The sequence below is a fragment of the Pollachius pollachius genome (assembly GCF_949987615.1).
Source record: "Pollachius pollachius genome assembly, chromosome: 19".
Classification (NCBI taxonomy): domain Eukaryota; kingdom Metazoa; phylum Chordata; class Actinopteri; order Gadiformes; family Gadidae; genus Pollachius; species Pollachius pollachius.
In genome coordinates this window covers 5,239,291-5,252,934 of record NC_136952.1, presented here as the reverse complement: position 1 = coordinate 5,252,934, position 13,644 = coordinate 5,239,291, and the positions used below count along the sequence as shown (strand labels likewise).

Genomic DNA, 13,644 nt, shown 5'->3' with positions numbered 1-13,644 from the left:
GAGGAGGTGCTGTTTGCGTACTGGCCGCTAGGGGGAGCTAAATACCGAGAGCTGCAGACGTCAGGTGGCTCCTTACCAGAGAGGAGAGCGTTTAATTAGAATCTCTTGATTGTGACTTCGACATAATTTAATCTCAGCGTTAATTAGAGAGAACCTGACAACTGTAGGAGACCTCCGAGGGTGACGCTGGTCTAGTTTAACACATTTTCCCATGCAGATACGCAAAGATACAGAAGGGCGTTATATTCATAATAATTGAATATAATAATACTACTAATGATAATTATAATTAAAATAGAATAATGATAAAAAATACCATTATATAATATAACAATATAATATAATTAATAATATAATATATTAAATATAATATATATGATGTAAATATTTTATATATATAATATTCATGATTTGCATTTTATGTGAAGTGAGGTGTGATAGTAACAGGAAGTCACCTGGGGAGGTGACAGGAAGTGAGGTGTGATAGTAACAGGAAGTCACCAGGGGAGGTGACAGGAAGTGAGGTGTAATAGTAACAGGAAGTGAGTTTGTGAGCTGTCAGGAAGTGAGATGTGAAAGTAACAGGAAGTGACCTGGTTTGCTGACAGGAAGTTGCGGTAGGGCAGGCTCTCCATGGTGGCGGTCATCAGCTGTGTGAAGCGAGGGCAGTCTGGACCGGGAGCCTTCAGCAGCTGGGGACACACAACATGGGCGCCGTCATTAGAACACGGTCAAAGCTCGCAGACGGGCAGTGAAACAATGTGGGTCAATCCATCGTCTGTCCACCGATGTCTGGACTCCTCCTCGGTGGGCGGCCCCTTCCATCTGCTCTCTCCCTTTTGATTGGTCTTCTGGGAACCTGTAGAGTTCTGACTGGTTCCCTCCCGGCCTCTAGGGATCTCTCCGCGGCACCGCACCAACACCAGGTGTGGGTCATGTGACCTCGTGGTGACCATGGTGACCTTGTGACCGCTCACCTTGTCGTGGTTTCGGGGGACGGTGTGGACGGGGACGGGTCTCCACGGTAACTGGGGGTTGATGGGAGGGGGGCGTCGGCTTGGAGGGAACATGCCAGCAAGACACGCCTGCGCGCTCATCAGCGTGCGGTCGTAGTCGGTGCTCCGCGCATACACCTGGAGAGAGAGGGCGAGAGACATAGATCCTCTATAGAGAGAGAGAGAGACGCAGACAGACTGCAATATAGAGAGAGAAAGAGAGAGAGAGAGAGAGAGAGAGAGTGAGAGAGAGAGAGAGAGACACACACATACAGAAAGAGGGAGAGAGAGAGAGTGAGAGAGAGAGAGAGGCACACACACACAGACAGACATCAAGAAAGAGAGAGAAAGAAAGAGAGAGAGAGAAAGACACACACATACAGAAAGAGAGAGAGAGAGAGAGAGAGAGAGAGAGAGAGAGAGAGAGAGACAGAGAGAGAGAGCGAGAGACAGAGAGAGCAAGAGAGAGAGAGAGAGAGAGCAAGAGAGAGAGAGAGACACACATACGCACACACATACAGACAGATAGACAGACAGGCCGAGAGAGAGAGAGAGACACACACACATACACACACACATACAGACAGACAGACAGACAGACCGAGAGAGAGAGAGAGAGAGAGAGAGAGAGAGAGAGAGAGAGAGAAGTACCTCTCTGGGGTCTAAGTCGTCCTTCAGAAAGCGTCCATATCGTCGCCGTAGAAACTGACCTAACTCAAACTGCTGCCTCATGCCCAGCTGACAGACAGACAGACACACACACACACACACACACACACACACACACACAGTAAAGTTATAGTATATGTATGTGAGGTATATATAAAGCGGAAAATATAGATGCGGTGGATGAGGGTACCTCGGTCAGCTGTCCGAAGCCGTGCGCCCACACCTCCTCTCCGTGGGGGTCCCGGGGGTAGGACTCTATGGGGGACCGGTCCCCATGACGAGATAACTACACACGTGGAGACACACACACACACACACACACATTTACATACACACACACACACACACACATACAAATAGACACACACACACACACATACAAACAGACACACAGTCACATACACCCATACACACAAACAAACAGACACAGACACACACAGAAACACAGACACACACACAAACACACACATGCTTACTCACACGTTATGCGATTAAATGCACCCACACACACACACACACAGTATCCTTATTGGTGTGAATGAGGTGTCCATGTGTCACTACTGCGGTGATGTCAGAGGCGTGAGGTTGTGCGTCACATGGTCTCACCGCCACCACGAAGCGCAGCTGGCGCCCGTCCACCAGGGGGTGGTCTGGGAGGAGGAGGAGGAGGAAGAGGAGAACCCGCCCATCCATCCCCTGTGTTAAGGACACCTGTTCACTGACAGCATGTTTGTTTAGAAACGACAGGTAGACAAACAAGTTTACAAACAACCACATGTCAAACAAGTTTACAAACAACCACATGTCAACAAACATGTTTACAAACAACAACATGTCAAACATGTTTACAAACAACATTATAAAAAAAACGCTGTGAAAACAAACATAAACAAACGTGACAGCAAACAAAAAACAATGTTTACGATAGTCTAAGCTTCCAAGAAGTAAAATCCACTGCTCAAGTAAAGAGTAGTCTGGTCAAGTAAAAGCAAACTCTTCATTAAGTAATACACGTCTTACTTCCTATCGCTCCTGAGCCCAAACACAATCACACACAAACCAATTAACCCTAACCCAAAAACAGCCCAGGACAGAGGCGTCGACTGACAGTCACCAAAAACTAAACTAAACACACACATAACACAAATCATAACATAAATTGCAGTCGACAGTCACAAACTGAAACTTTGTTAAGCTTGTGTGTTGAATTTAACACGTCCTTTAGGTTTTATGGTCATGTTATTTTTTTACTTTACATTTTCTTAAGTAAATCATAAAAAATGTTTTTATCATGAATGACCTTGTGCTCTGAATCCAGTTCGGTCCTGCAACTCCTACAAACTTTATCGGTAAAAAAATCAAAATCAATTCAGACTTTCCATCATGAGATTTAAAATGATCTTCCTGAATCCTGACGTTCCGAGTGCCGTGATATTCCAGTGTTTCCAGGGTCCTTAACGTGTCCTGAACTCAGGGTGAGGAAGATGAACATGAAGAGGATGAAGATGATGATGGTGACGGCCTCTGAGACCTACTGTGAGGTCTGGTTGGCTGAAGGCTTACACCTCCAAAAGTCCACTGACCTTTATACCCCCCTGACTCTGCCTCCCTTAACCCCTCCCTCCCTATTGTGACTTCTCCTAGATTCACACACACACACACACACACACACACACACACACACACACACACACACACACACACACACACACACACACACACACACACACACACACACACACACACACACACACGTTTTTGTGAATTACAGGTCCTGCAGTAGTAGTCCTGAGTTGGCACACTCTAAGTATGTGTTACCGCCAGAGAGGATTATGGGATACACACAGCAGTGACATCACCTGACCACAGACTAAACAGGTTGGACAAGTCCCATACACGTTTTGGGATGATACATTTGCTGTACATAAAAGAAATTCTGATACTAAATAAAGAACAGTGATGACTGCAATATGTTTGGTGGTTGCAAACATTTCTCCTTGATTCAAGGTCAGCGTTTTTAGTTCATTTTCTCGGCAATGCTGCCATGATCTGTTATATGCCTTGTAGATCGAAATGCATTATGCTGCTTTTAGTGTGAATAGATTTACTCTCAAATCCATTTAAGGTGACCTCCAAATGGATGTAAGTTTCGCAATCAAATGTTAAGCTCATGTGTCAAATTAAATATCTTCATCAATAACTGCATTATTGTGACAATAATAGAATATACCTTTATCATCACGCAGACCCAAAAATGTCAACGTTATTTTTAATCCAGCTGAAATGACTGAAGTGGTCGTATTTAGAAATATATTTATCTTTCTCCATCTCCGGCCCTCAATGCTTCACATTTTTTTGGTGTCTATTAAATGGATTTCAATTGGATGCCACAGAAACAAAAATGCAAATGCATGTCAGTTACATGCAATATATTAACTTTCTTTCACTGTTTATTACCGCCTGTTCACGTTTATTTTAATATAGCTATAATATACAACCGTGCTAAAATGAAAACATAAATATGTCTTTTGAAAATGTAAATTATAACATTAATAATATGAGATATTTGTTTGTATGTGGACCGCCAAGTTACAATTTTCCAAGCTTTTCATACCGGAAATCTGGTCAACTTAATTCAGCGTAGTGAATGTAGGTTCTTTCATTTTATTTTACTGTACTTTACTTTATTCCACTTTAATTTTTTTAACAGTGCTTTGTAATTTTTTTAAACTGCTTTGGCAGTTTATATGTTTGTTTTCCGTGCCAATAAAGCTCTTGAGAATTGAATTCAGACTTCCTGGCGTCGTGGCGTTTTATAGGCAGGATCGTTTGGATTGGAGGTCAGGTGATCCAATCAGAAACAGAGGGGGGGGGGGACTCGGGGGAAGACGGAGATACATGTCCACAAAACACAAGTCACTGGCAAAGTACTGCAGTACCATAACCGAAGCAGGGCCATACTTTAAAGGAATTACTGTGGTACTGAGTGGTTTGATACTTTCACTACATCATATTAACACACACACATGCACGAACACCCGGTCACACTCACACACACATATAGAGATGTCTTTTCCCTGGCCCTCTGTCTCCCTTCCTCCATCCTTCGACTCATTCAAAGTGTCTCTCTCTCTCTCTCTCTCTCTCTCTCTCTCTCTGTCTCTCTCTCTCTCTCTCTCGCCCTCTCGTGGTCTTTTCCTCCCTCTCTCTCCCTCTGGTTGCTGTTGTGTTTTTTCTTTGTTGAAATAATTGCAGTGATTTTCGCAGTGGTCACCATAGCAACGCTGAGGCTGATGCATGTTGGCAGGGGAGGGGGAGGGGGAGAGAGAGAGAGAGAGAAAGAGAAAGGGAGAGAGAGAGCGAGAGAGCGAAAGAGAGAGAGAGAGAGAGAGAAAGAGAGAGCAAGAGAGAGAGGGAGAGAGAGCGAGAGTGCAGTGCTATTTTAAGATGGCCGTTGTCATGGAAACAGCAGCCTCACTACAAATGGAGACATCCAGAACACATGGATACCCCCCCCCCCACACACACACATTCTCTCTCAGTCTCTCACACACACACACACACACACACACACACACCCACAAACATACACACTCACACACTCAAACACCTTTGCCCCTAACCCAAACGTTGTATCTTGTCAACTGATTAGAACGTGTGTGTGTGTGTGTGTGTGTGTGTGTGTGTGTGTGTGTGTGTGTGTGTGTGTGTGTGTGTGTGTGTGTGTGTTGCAGACACTTGGCCTGTGTTTTAATTAACAGTCTCTACGATGCTCCATCTTTCACATGCCACCTCTCTCTCTCTTTCTCTCTCCCTCTCTCTCTAGCTCTCTCTCTCTCACTCGCTCTCTCTCTCACTCTCTCTCCTATTTTCTCCTCTCCTCTCCTCTCTTCTTCTCTCCTCTGTTTCTCTAAAGGACAGAGGTATTTCTACATTTCTCAGTTGCTATAGCAACACTGCAGCAGGAACAGGGGAGAGAGGATGCAGGCGGGCGGGCGAGAGACTGAGGGAGAGCTAGAGAGAAAGAGAGAGAAAGAGAGATAGGAAGAGAGAGAGCGATAGAGAGGGGAGGGAGGGGGAAAGGTTTCTTCTAGAGGGTGTGGGAACAATGCTAACGCTAATGCTAGCTAACAGAAGGGACACACCCCTTCCCTCCTCTCCTCTCTCCTCATCGCAACTCCTCTCCTCTCTCTTCCCCTCCTCTATTCCGTGGAGCTCAGAGATCTGGAGGAGTGAGAAGGAGTGGAGGAGGAGAGTGGTCCGGTTGGCTAGCTGGTGGGCTAGGTGGTGGTCGGGTGGAGTAAGTGTGTTGGGCTGAGTTAGGTGTAGCGGCGTAGCAGGTGTTGGCCATGCGAGTCACGTCCACGTGTGAATGGCCACGCTGTTCCCATCCACTCTGCCTCGTGCATGACAACCATCACCTCCTCGCTTCTCCCCTGCCCCTCTCCTCCTCTCTCCCCCTTGCCTCCTCTTCTCCCTCCTCCTCTCTCCCCCTCTTCTCTCTCCTCCACTCTCCTCCTCTTTCCCTCTCTTCTCCTCCTGTCTCACCCTCTTCTCTCTCCTCCACTCTCCTCCTCTTTCCCTCTCTTCTCCTCCTGTCTCACCCTCTTCTCTCTCCTCCACTCTCCTCCTCTTTCCCTCTCTCCTCTCCTCTCTCTTCCCTGCTCCTCCATCCTCTCCTCTTTAGCCTTTTCTCATCATTATCCTCCTCCTTCCTCTCCTTCTACTAACGCTAAATAGACACATGCATGCTAAGGTAGCATAGCGTGCTAGTTAAGCATAAAGAGAGAAATAAATGCCTAGCATAGCATAGCACACTAGCTAACCATGAGACACATGTATGCCGTGAAGGCATACCTTGCCTCCCACATACAGAAACATACGTTTATCCTGAACTTAAACCTAAACTTGGGTCATAACCTGGTTTCTAGATCCATGGCCCAGTCTTAAAACGTCGGAAATAGTTATGATGCATAATAAATGAACACACTCACACAGCCCACACAGCCTCCTGTTCGGCTTTAGGAGTATTTTTAGACTCATTTGGGAGCAGACTGTTGAAAGATATTTTAAACCACAAAGACGACTCGAAGTTCCCTTCCTTCGCTTTAAACAGGGCTGGTGATAATCACACACACACACACACACACACACACACACACACACACACACACACACACACACACACACACAAAAACACGGACACACAGTGTTAAGGTCCTTGTCCTGTCTTCTTCTCTCATTCAATTATCTTTATCTTGTTGTGGAGGACATCACAGCTTACCTCTGAAGACCAGTAGGTGGCTTGGTCATCACAATGCAGCAGCCCCCCCCCCCCCCCCCCCCCCCCCCCCCTCTCTCTCTCTCTCTCTCTCTCTCTTGCGGCCGAAACCTCTTCAGGGAAACTGGAGTGCACTTCCAGAAGCACTTCCTCTTGCCTTCGCTCTCATCGTAACTCTCATAACTCTCTGGTCAACATGTGCCCATCGAGGTCCTCTTTCTGTTGGATCCTCTGTGTATGTCTATCCTGATTGCATTACTACTGCTAGGATGGGAACCATGGAAACACCACAGAGTGATGAAGAGCGTGATGAAGAGTGTACTAGCACGGGTTCCTTGTTTGTTATGCAGCTGACCGTGAGTTCTGACTCCATATGAAACACACCGATACCTGATCCTCTCTGACATATAACCTCGACCCATCTGTGTGTGTGTGTGTGTGTGTGTGTGTGTGTGTGTGTGTGTGTGTGTGTGTGTGTTGTGTGTGTGTGTGCACAAATGCGTGCCTCATAGTTTGTTTTGATGTTTTAAAGACTTTACAGATGTTTCAAAGGAATATAAGGGTCAAACATAGCTGAGAATTAGTGTCCGAAGTGTGGCATCGTGCCTCTTGCTCCAAATAAATAAGAGACATCTACTGATCCCTTGAAGGCACAATACCAGAGAAACAGTTTGAACAGTATCCATTCGATTTGACATCCACCTCCTACACATAAATCATATACCTAGACCCTAACTACCATGACCCTAACCCACTCAACAATAATCCTAACAACCCTAACCCGGGCCTTACCCAAAGCACCCTGATCATAACCAGTGGCACTATCAAACCCTTTATCATGCACCCTAATCCTAACCGCCATAACCCTAACCAGCTCCATCCTAACGCAAACCACCCTGACCCTAAACATCATAACTCTAACCAACTACACCCAAATCCCAAGCACCCTAACCCACCCTAATGGTCACCCCCACAACCCTAACCCACCATAATGCTAACCCCCACAACCCTAACCCACCCTAATGCTAACCCCCACAACCCTAAACCACCCTAATGCTAACCCCCACAACCCTAACCCACCATAATGCTAACCCCCACAACCCTAACCCACCCTAATGCTAACCCCCACAACCCTAACCCATCATAATGCTAACCCCCACAACCCTAACCCACCCTAATGCTAACTCCCACAACCCTAAACCACCCTAATGCTAACCCCCACAACCCTAACCCACCCTAATGCTAACCCCCATAACACTAACCCACCCTAATGCTAACCCCCACAACCCTAACCCACCCAAATGATTACCAACCTAACACTAACCCACCCTAATGCTAACCCCCACAACCCTAACCCGACCTAATGCCAACACCCACAACCCTAACCCACCCTAATGATTACCAACCTAACACTAACCCTACCTAATGCTAACCACCCTAACTGTAACCCACCCTTATTCTTACCACCCTAACCCTAGCCATAACCCACTCCACCCTAACCCTAACCCTGACCCAAATCTAAATTCAGTCATTGTTGTGTTCTTTTTATGAGGACCTAGTGGGGAACAGGCAGGTGTGTCAGTGGTCAGTGGGATCCAGGTGACATCGTGTCTGACCGGCGGTTAGCTAACAGAGGACAACACTTTAAATGCTATTACTCACAGCCATCACCGTCACCATGGTAATTCTGGGATGTAAATCCTGCCACTGAAAGGGCTCATTACTGCAGAGACAGACCATAATAACACCATGACGCAGGCCTTGGATACTTATAGGCTCCTCATATCCAGACCTCACACATACGTATACACTCCTATATATATTCAGATACCATACATACGTATACGCTCCTATGTATTCAGATACCATACATACAAATACACTCCTATATATTCAGGTATTAAACATATGTATACACATTCAGATACCATACATATGTACACTCCTATATATTCAGAAATCATGCATATATATAATCCTATATATCCAGACATCATACAACCGTATATGCTCCTGTATAATCAGATGTCATTCATACTTAAACGCTCCATTATATCCAGACATCCTACACACATATATGGTCATATATATTCATATCATACAAATGTATAGGCTCATTGATATCCAGATATCATTCACACATATAGGGTCCTATATTTCCAGACATTAGGCATATTGTATATAGATATACATCTCTATGAAACCTTATATCATACATACTCATAGGCCCCTAAGAATCCATCTCCTCCTCAACTCTGCATAACACCTCCAGTGACTCCTTACTCCTGTCAGGTCAGGTCAACGCCTGCACCCAGTACGACAAGTCACGACCCAATATATGATTGATTTATTTCACACGTAATGATACATGGCTAGACAACTAAACACATTATATCAAACTAACCAAAATAAAGGAATACATCGCGGGAACGCAAGAAGCGTAAATGGTCTTTTTTAACATATGAAAGTTACACTGTAAAAATGTGAATCTTACAATTGTGGTACAACCAAACATTACTATTATTATTATACTGTACATTTCCATTCGTTCAATCCAGTCGGCCAAATAAGGACGTCATATCCTTCCTTGAATACTGCTGGTCCATCCTATGACAGCAAAGAGATCACATTTCTTTCAAAAAGCAAAGTTCTGCCTACTGGTCAGATTCAATAACACACTGTCACCACTTTCTCTGCCCATATAGGTCACTGCGTCAGATGACCTCACGGCGTCTGCTTGTGGAACATCATTTAAACTTTTTCAGTTGCTGGCTTTGAAGGATCGGAGCTTTCATTTCCAAAACCAAGAAGCTGGCTTTTACAAAATACATAATATACTCTCAGAACACAAAAAGTTTGTGATGACTACAGCTGAAGCAACAGACAAAAGTTTGTCAAACAGAGATTTGCGTTTTTACCGTCCTACAACCTAAATGGAGTTCATGTCACTAAGCCAATTCAAAGATTCACGATGAGTGTTGCGATTGAGCCCTTATGTTTCTGAGAAGTAGCCAAACTCAAAACATGTTTCATATATTCTCCCATCCCCCTCGCCGCCCCTGCTTAGTCACAAAGAAACAAACGATACCAGCGTACGTCCACCGCAAAATATCTCTGCATTGGAGCCTGCAATGTTACATATTCAAATGAAAATATATTTATATAATTTGTGTATTTTTCACAGTAGGTTGTACCCGCCTGTCCTTCTGTTATGACGTCATAATTACCATGAACATGGAGCCTACCAGGTGAGTTAGAGACAGATTGGGCCTTGAAAAGAGAAGTTTCTCTACAATAGTGTACCCTAATGTCCTTAGTGTCTCTGGGGAGAATGTCTTTCGTCTGGGCTGGCCAATATTAAACACAGGGAGCTACAGGAAAGGCTATGTTCCCTATTAGAGTACAACTGAGACAGTTGCTTTGGCACAGATTTACATTTTAGCAAAGTCCCGTTAGCTCCACAGCCACTAGCTTCACTACAAACACAAAGGGGCCGTTGTGACAGTTTTGTGGGGACACTGAGCAGTCTGTGTGTTTGAGTATTGCAGCGTCTCTCCTCTCTTGGTGTGATGTCAATGATTCTCCAACACAGCATCAAACCCCTCTCTGTGTTCCACTCCAGCTCCCCTTCGCTCCGTCTCCGTCTCTCTCACTTTCTCCTTCTCCCCCGCTCTCGATCTATCCGTCTCGTTCCCATCTCTTCTAGATCTGAGTCTCCTGGACGTTCTCCTTGGAGTTCCCCTTGAAGAGCAGCGGTTCCATCTGGGGGTTCTGGTTCTGGGCCATGAAGCCCTTGATGGAGCCGTGCAGGCCCATGGTGGGCATGGGCAGGGACATGGCGCTGGGGTTGGTGCCGTTGCCGGAGGTGTTGAGCAGGTTGGATGTGGAGATGGGCACAGAGGTGCAGGAGATGGGGATCTCCTGGATCTGCTGGTTGTTCTTGTTGCTGAGGATCCCGCCGTGTCCCACGCCGTCGCTGCCGATGCTCAGGCCCATCACGTTGTTGTTGAAGTGGTGGGTCTTGTAGTAGTGGTTGAGCGTGTCCGAGCGTCCCACGTTAGGGAGGTTCACCATCTCCGGGTGGTGGATCCTCAGGGTCCCATCGCCGCCGCCCCCGCCGGAGTGCATGGTCGACCCGCCGGAGATGCCGCTGCCCGTGCCGGCGCCAATCTCGTCCTCCACGTTGATGATCTCTATGGCCCGGGCCGGCCCGTGGTGCTTGTGCATCTGGTGCTGCTTCCTCAGCTTGTAGAACACCACCAACATCACCGCCGCCATGAAGGTGATGGCGACGAAGCAGCCGATGATGATCTTGGTGGTCTTCATGACGTCGTCGAGCCCCGGTATGTTGGTGACCTCCATAAAGGAGTCCGTGACCGTCTTCTCTGTGCCGATGTTGGCCCGTGGGGGAAGGGAGGAGCGTGAGGACAGTGAGGGGGAGATGGTCACCCCCTCCATCAGTCCGCCCTGGCTCGTCGGACCTGGGAACTCGATCAGGGTCTCGTTGATGTACTGCCGGGCCGAGTTCTCCTCCTGAACCGTCTCCACGGACTCTACGGTGACGGTGGTGAAGTAGCTGTAGCTGTTGCTGGGGTCCGACGCCGACACGTTGAGCACGGCCGTGGCGGTGGTGTTCCCGGCCGAGTTGGTCACCATGCAGGTGTACTGGCCCGTGTCTTGCACAGTGACGTTGGTGAAGTTGAGCGTGCCGTCGTGGAGGACCGAGATGCGGACGCGGTAGGAGCCGTGGGTCATCAGAGTGCCGTTGGGCGTCAGCCAGTTGACGGAGGTCATGGACGTCCCCGTGCGACACTTGAGCTCGGCGGCCATGCCCTCGGTGACGTTGAGGTCGGTCGGAGCCTCAACGATGACGGGGGCGTAGCAGGTGAAGTGGCTCTGGTCCAGCTCGCCGATGTACCTCCCCTTCAGCCCCGGCGGGGCGTGGCAGCGGGCGCAGCAGGTGGTGTTGCTGGGCACCGTCTCCTTTAGCCACCAGCTCAGCCACAGCACGTCGCAGTTGCACACCCAGGGGTTGTGGTTGAGGTGCACGCGCTCCAGCTGGTGCAGCGGCGTGAAAAGGTCGTGGGGCAGCGAGTGCAGCGAGTTGTGGGACAGGTTGAGCTCCTCCAGGTTCTTCAGGTCGTCGAAGGCGTTGCGCTCGATCACAGACACCCTGGAGTGCATGAGCCACAGCTTCCGCAGCGACACCAGCCCCTGGAAGGAGCCGGGCCTCACGATGCCCAGCTGGTTCCCCGACAGCTCCAGCTCCTCCAGGCGGACCAGGGGCGTCAGGTTGGGGATGTCCTTCAGGCCACACATGCCCAGGTTGAGGAACCGTAGGTTGACCAGCCCTTCGAAGGCCGCCTCCGAGATGAAGTCCAACTTCCTGAGTTCCCCCAGGTCCAGACGACGCAGGGACGGGACTCGGTGGAAGGCGAACGCCGGCAGCGTCTCGATGGGGTTGTTCCTCAGCCAGAGCTCCCGCAGCTTGCTCAGGTACTCGAAGGCCTGCGAGGGGACCACGGTCAGCCGGTTGTCGAAGAGCTCCAGGGTGTTGAGGTTGGGGAGGCCGTTGAACGCCCCCACCTCGATCTGCCGGATGTGGTTCTTGGAGAGCTGGAGGATCTCCAGGTGACGCAGGTGTTTGAACGTGTCCGACTTGATCACCTGACAGGTGCAAACACAAACACATTGCATCATTATTTCTCGACGTCGTCACGACATCATGACACCATGACATCCTCATCGTCAGTGTCAGATATTATGTGAATGTATTCTAGGCCATTCCCAACACAGTATATGACGCACAGAACAGATAATTGATTGGTACCTGAATGGAGTTCTCCTGGAGGTTGAGGTATCGTGTGTTCTCAGAGATGCTCTCCGGCACCTGGTCTAAGGTCTTCCTGGTGCAGATGACCCGACTGGCCTGATTAGAACAGGTGCAGGGGGAGGGGCATGGGGGGGCGGCCGCCGCCAGCTGAGGTCCATAGTGGTGGAACCACAACAAGAGTTGGACCAACCACGGGAGGAGGGGGGAGGGGCCACTGGGCCTGGTCACCATGGCAACACGCATGGCACCTGAGGCATGACCCACACCCCTTTCTCGATGAAAAGACGGGAAAAGTCCCCCGGTTACCCAGGAAACCAGCTGTTTACCGTGACAGGGGTGGGGGGGGGGGGGGGGGGAAGGGTGAGGAGGGGGAGGGGGAGGGGGGGGGAGGGGGAGGGGGTCTCTACGTGATGAACAGGTTCCTGGACGGCTTGCCCTCTACATGTCTTCTGTTCCCATGGCAACCGTCGTTAAGATAGAAACCATTTCGGGATTCTAGGGACGGGTCGGGGTGATGTTCCTGGATGTGGGAAAGAGACGGGCAGGCAGACAGACAGGCACAGAGACAAACAGACAGGCAGACAGAGAGAGGGAGAGAGAAAGGTTGTATGAGTACACTTTGGAGACAGGTACCACTGTTTCATGCGTCAAGCAAGTTTTTCAGCACCACCACTGGATTACCTGCGCCACTGCGATCAGACATTTCTGTATTCATTGTCATTATTGTCATTGGAGAAATACTGTGGAAAAATACTGACAGAAAAAAAAATGGACGATGATACTGTAAGTGGCATTAGTTCATGGACTCCTTTAGTCTAAATGTAGGAAGCAACAAAAGAAAAGGAAAACACAACAAGTGACTTAAT

General features: G+C 48.3%; 2 protein-coding genes across 2 annotated transcripts in view; both read right to left on the bottom strand.

Moving 5' to 3' along the window:
* The window catches only part of LOC307090217 (lysosomal acid phosphatase-like), a gene marked incomplete at its 3' end in the record, with an annotated part of 5,233 nt that extends 2,866 nt beyond the window's left edge, over positions 1–2,367 (bottom strand). Inside the window, exons 1-5 of the mRNA XM_079756791.1 lie at positions 2,271–2,367; positions 1,855–1,950; positions 1,647–1,733; positions 978–1,133; positions 594–692 (exon numbers count right to left, since the gene is read on the bottom strand). Of these exons, the coding sequence (XP_079612917.1) occupies positions 594–692; positions 978–1,133; positions 1,647–1,733; positions 1,855–1,950; positions 2,271–2,357 (525 nt within the window). The 5' untranslated portion in view covers positions 2,358–2,367. The remainder of the gene's footprint in view (positions 1–593; positions 693–977; positions 1,134–1,646; positions 1,734–1,854; positions 1,951–2,270) is intronic.
* Positions 2,368–10,647: 8,280 nt separating this feature from the next.
* Positions 10,648–13,021, bottom strand: LOC307090428 (leucine-rich repeat-containing protein 4B-like; the record flags this gene model as incomplete). The annotated part of the gene is made up of 2 exons (XM_079757069.1): positions 10,648–12,612; positions 12,776–13,021. The coding sequence occupies 2 exons, from the start codon at positions 13,019–13,021 to the stop codon at positions 10,648–10,650; spliced, it is 2,211 nt and encodes a 736-aa protein (XP_079613195.1).
* Between the last annotated feature and the right edge of the window lie 623 nt (positions 13,022–13,644).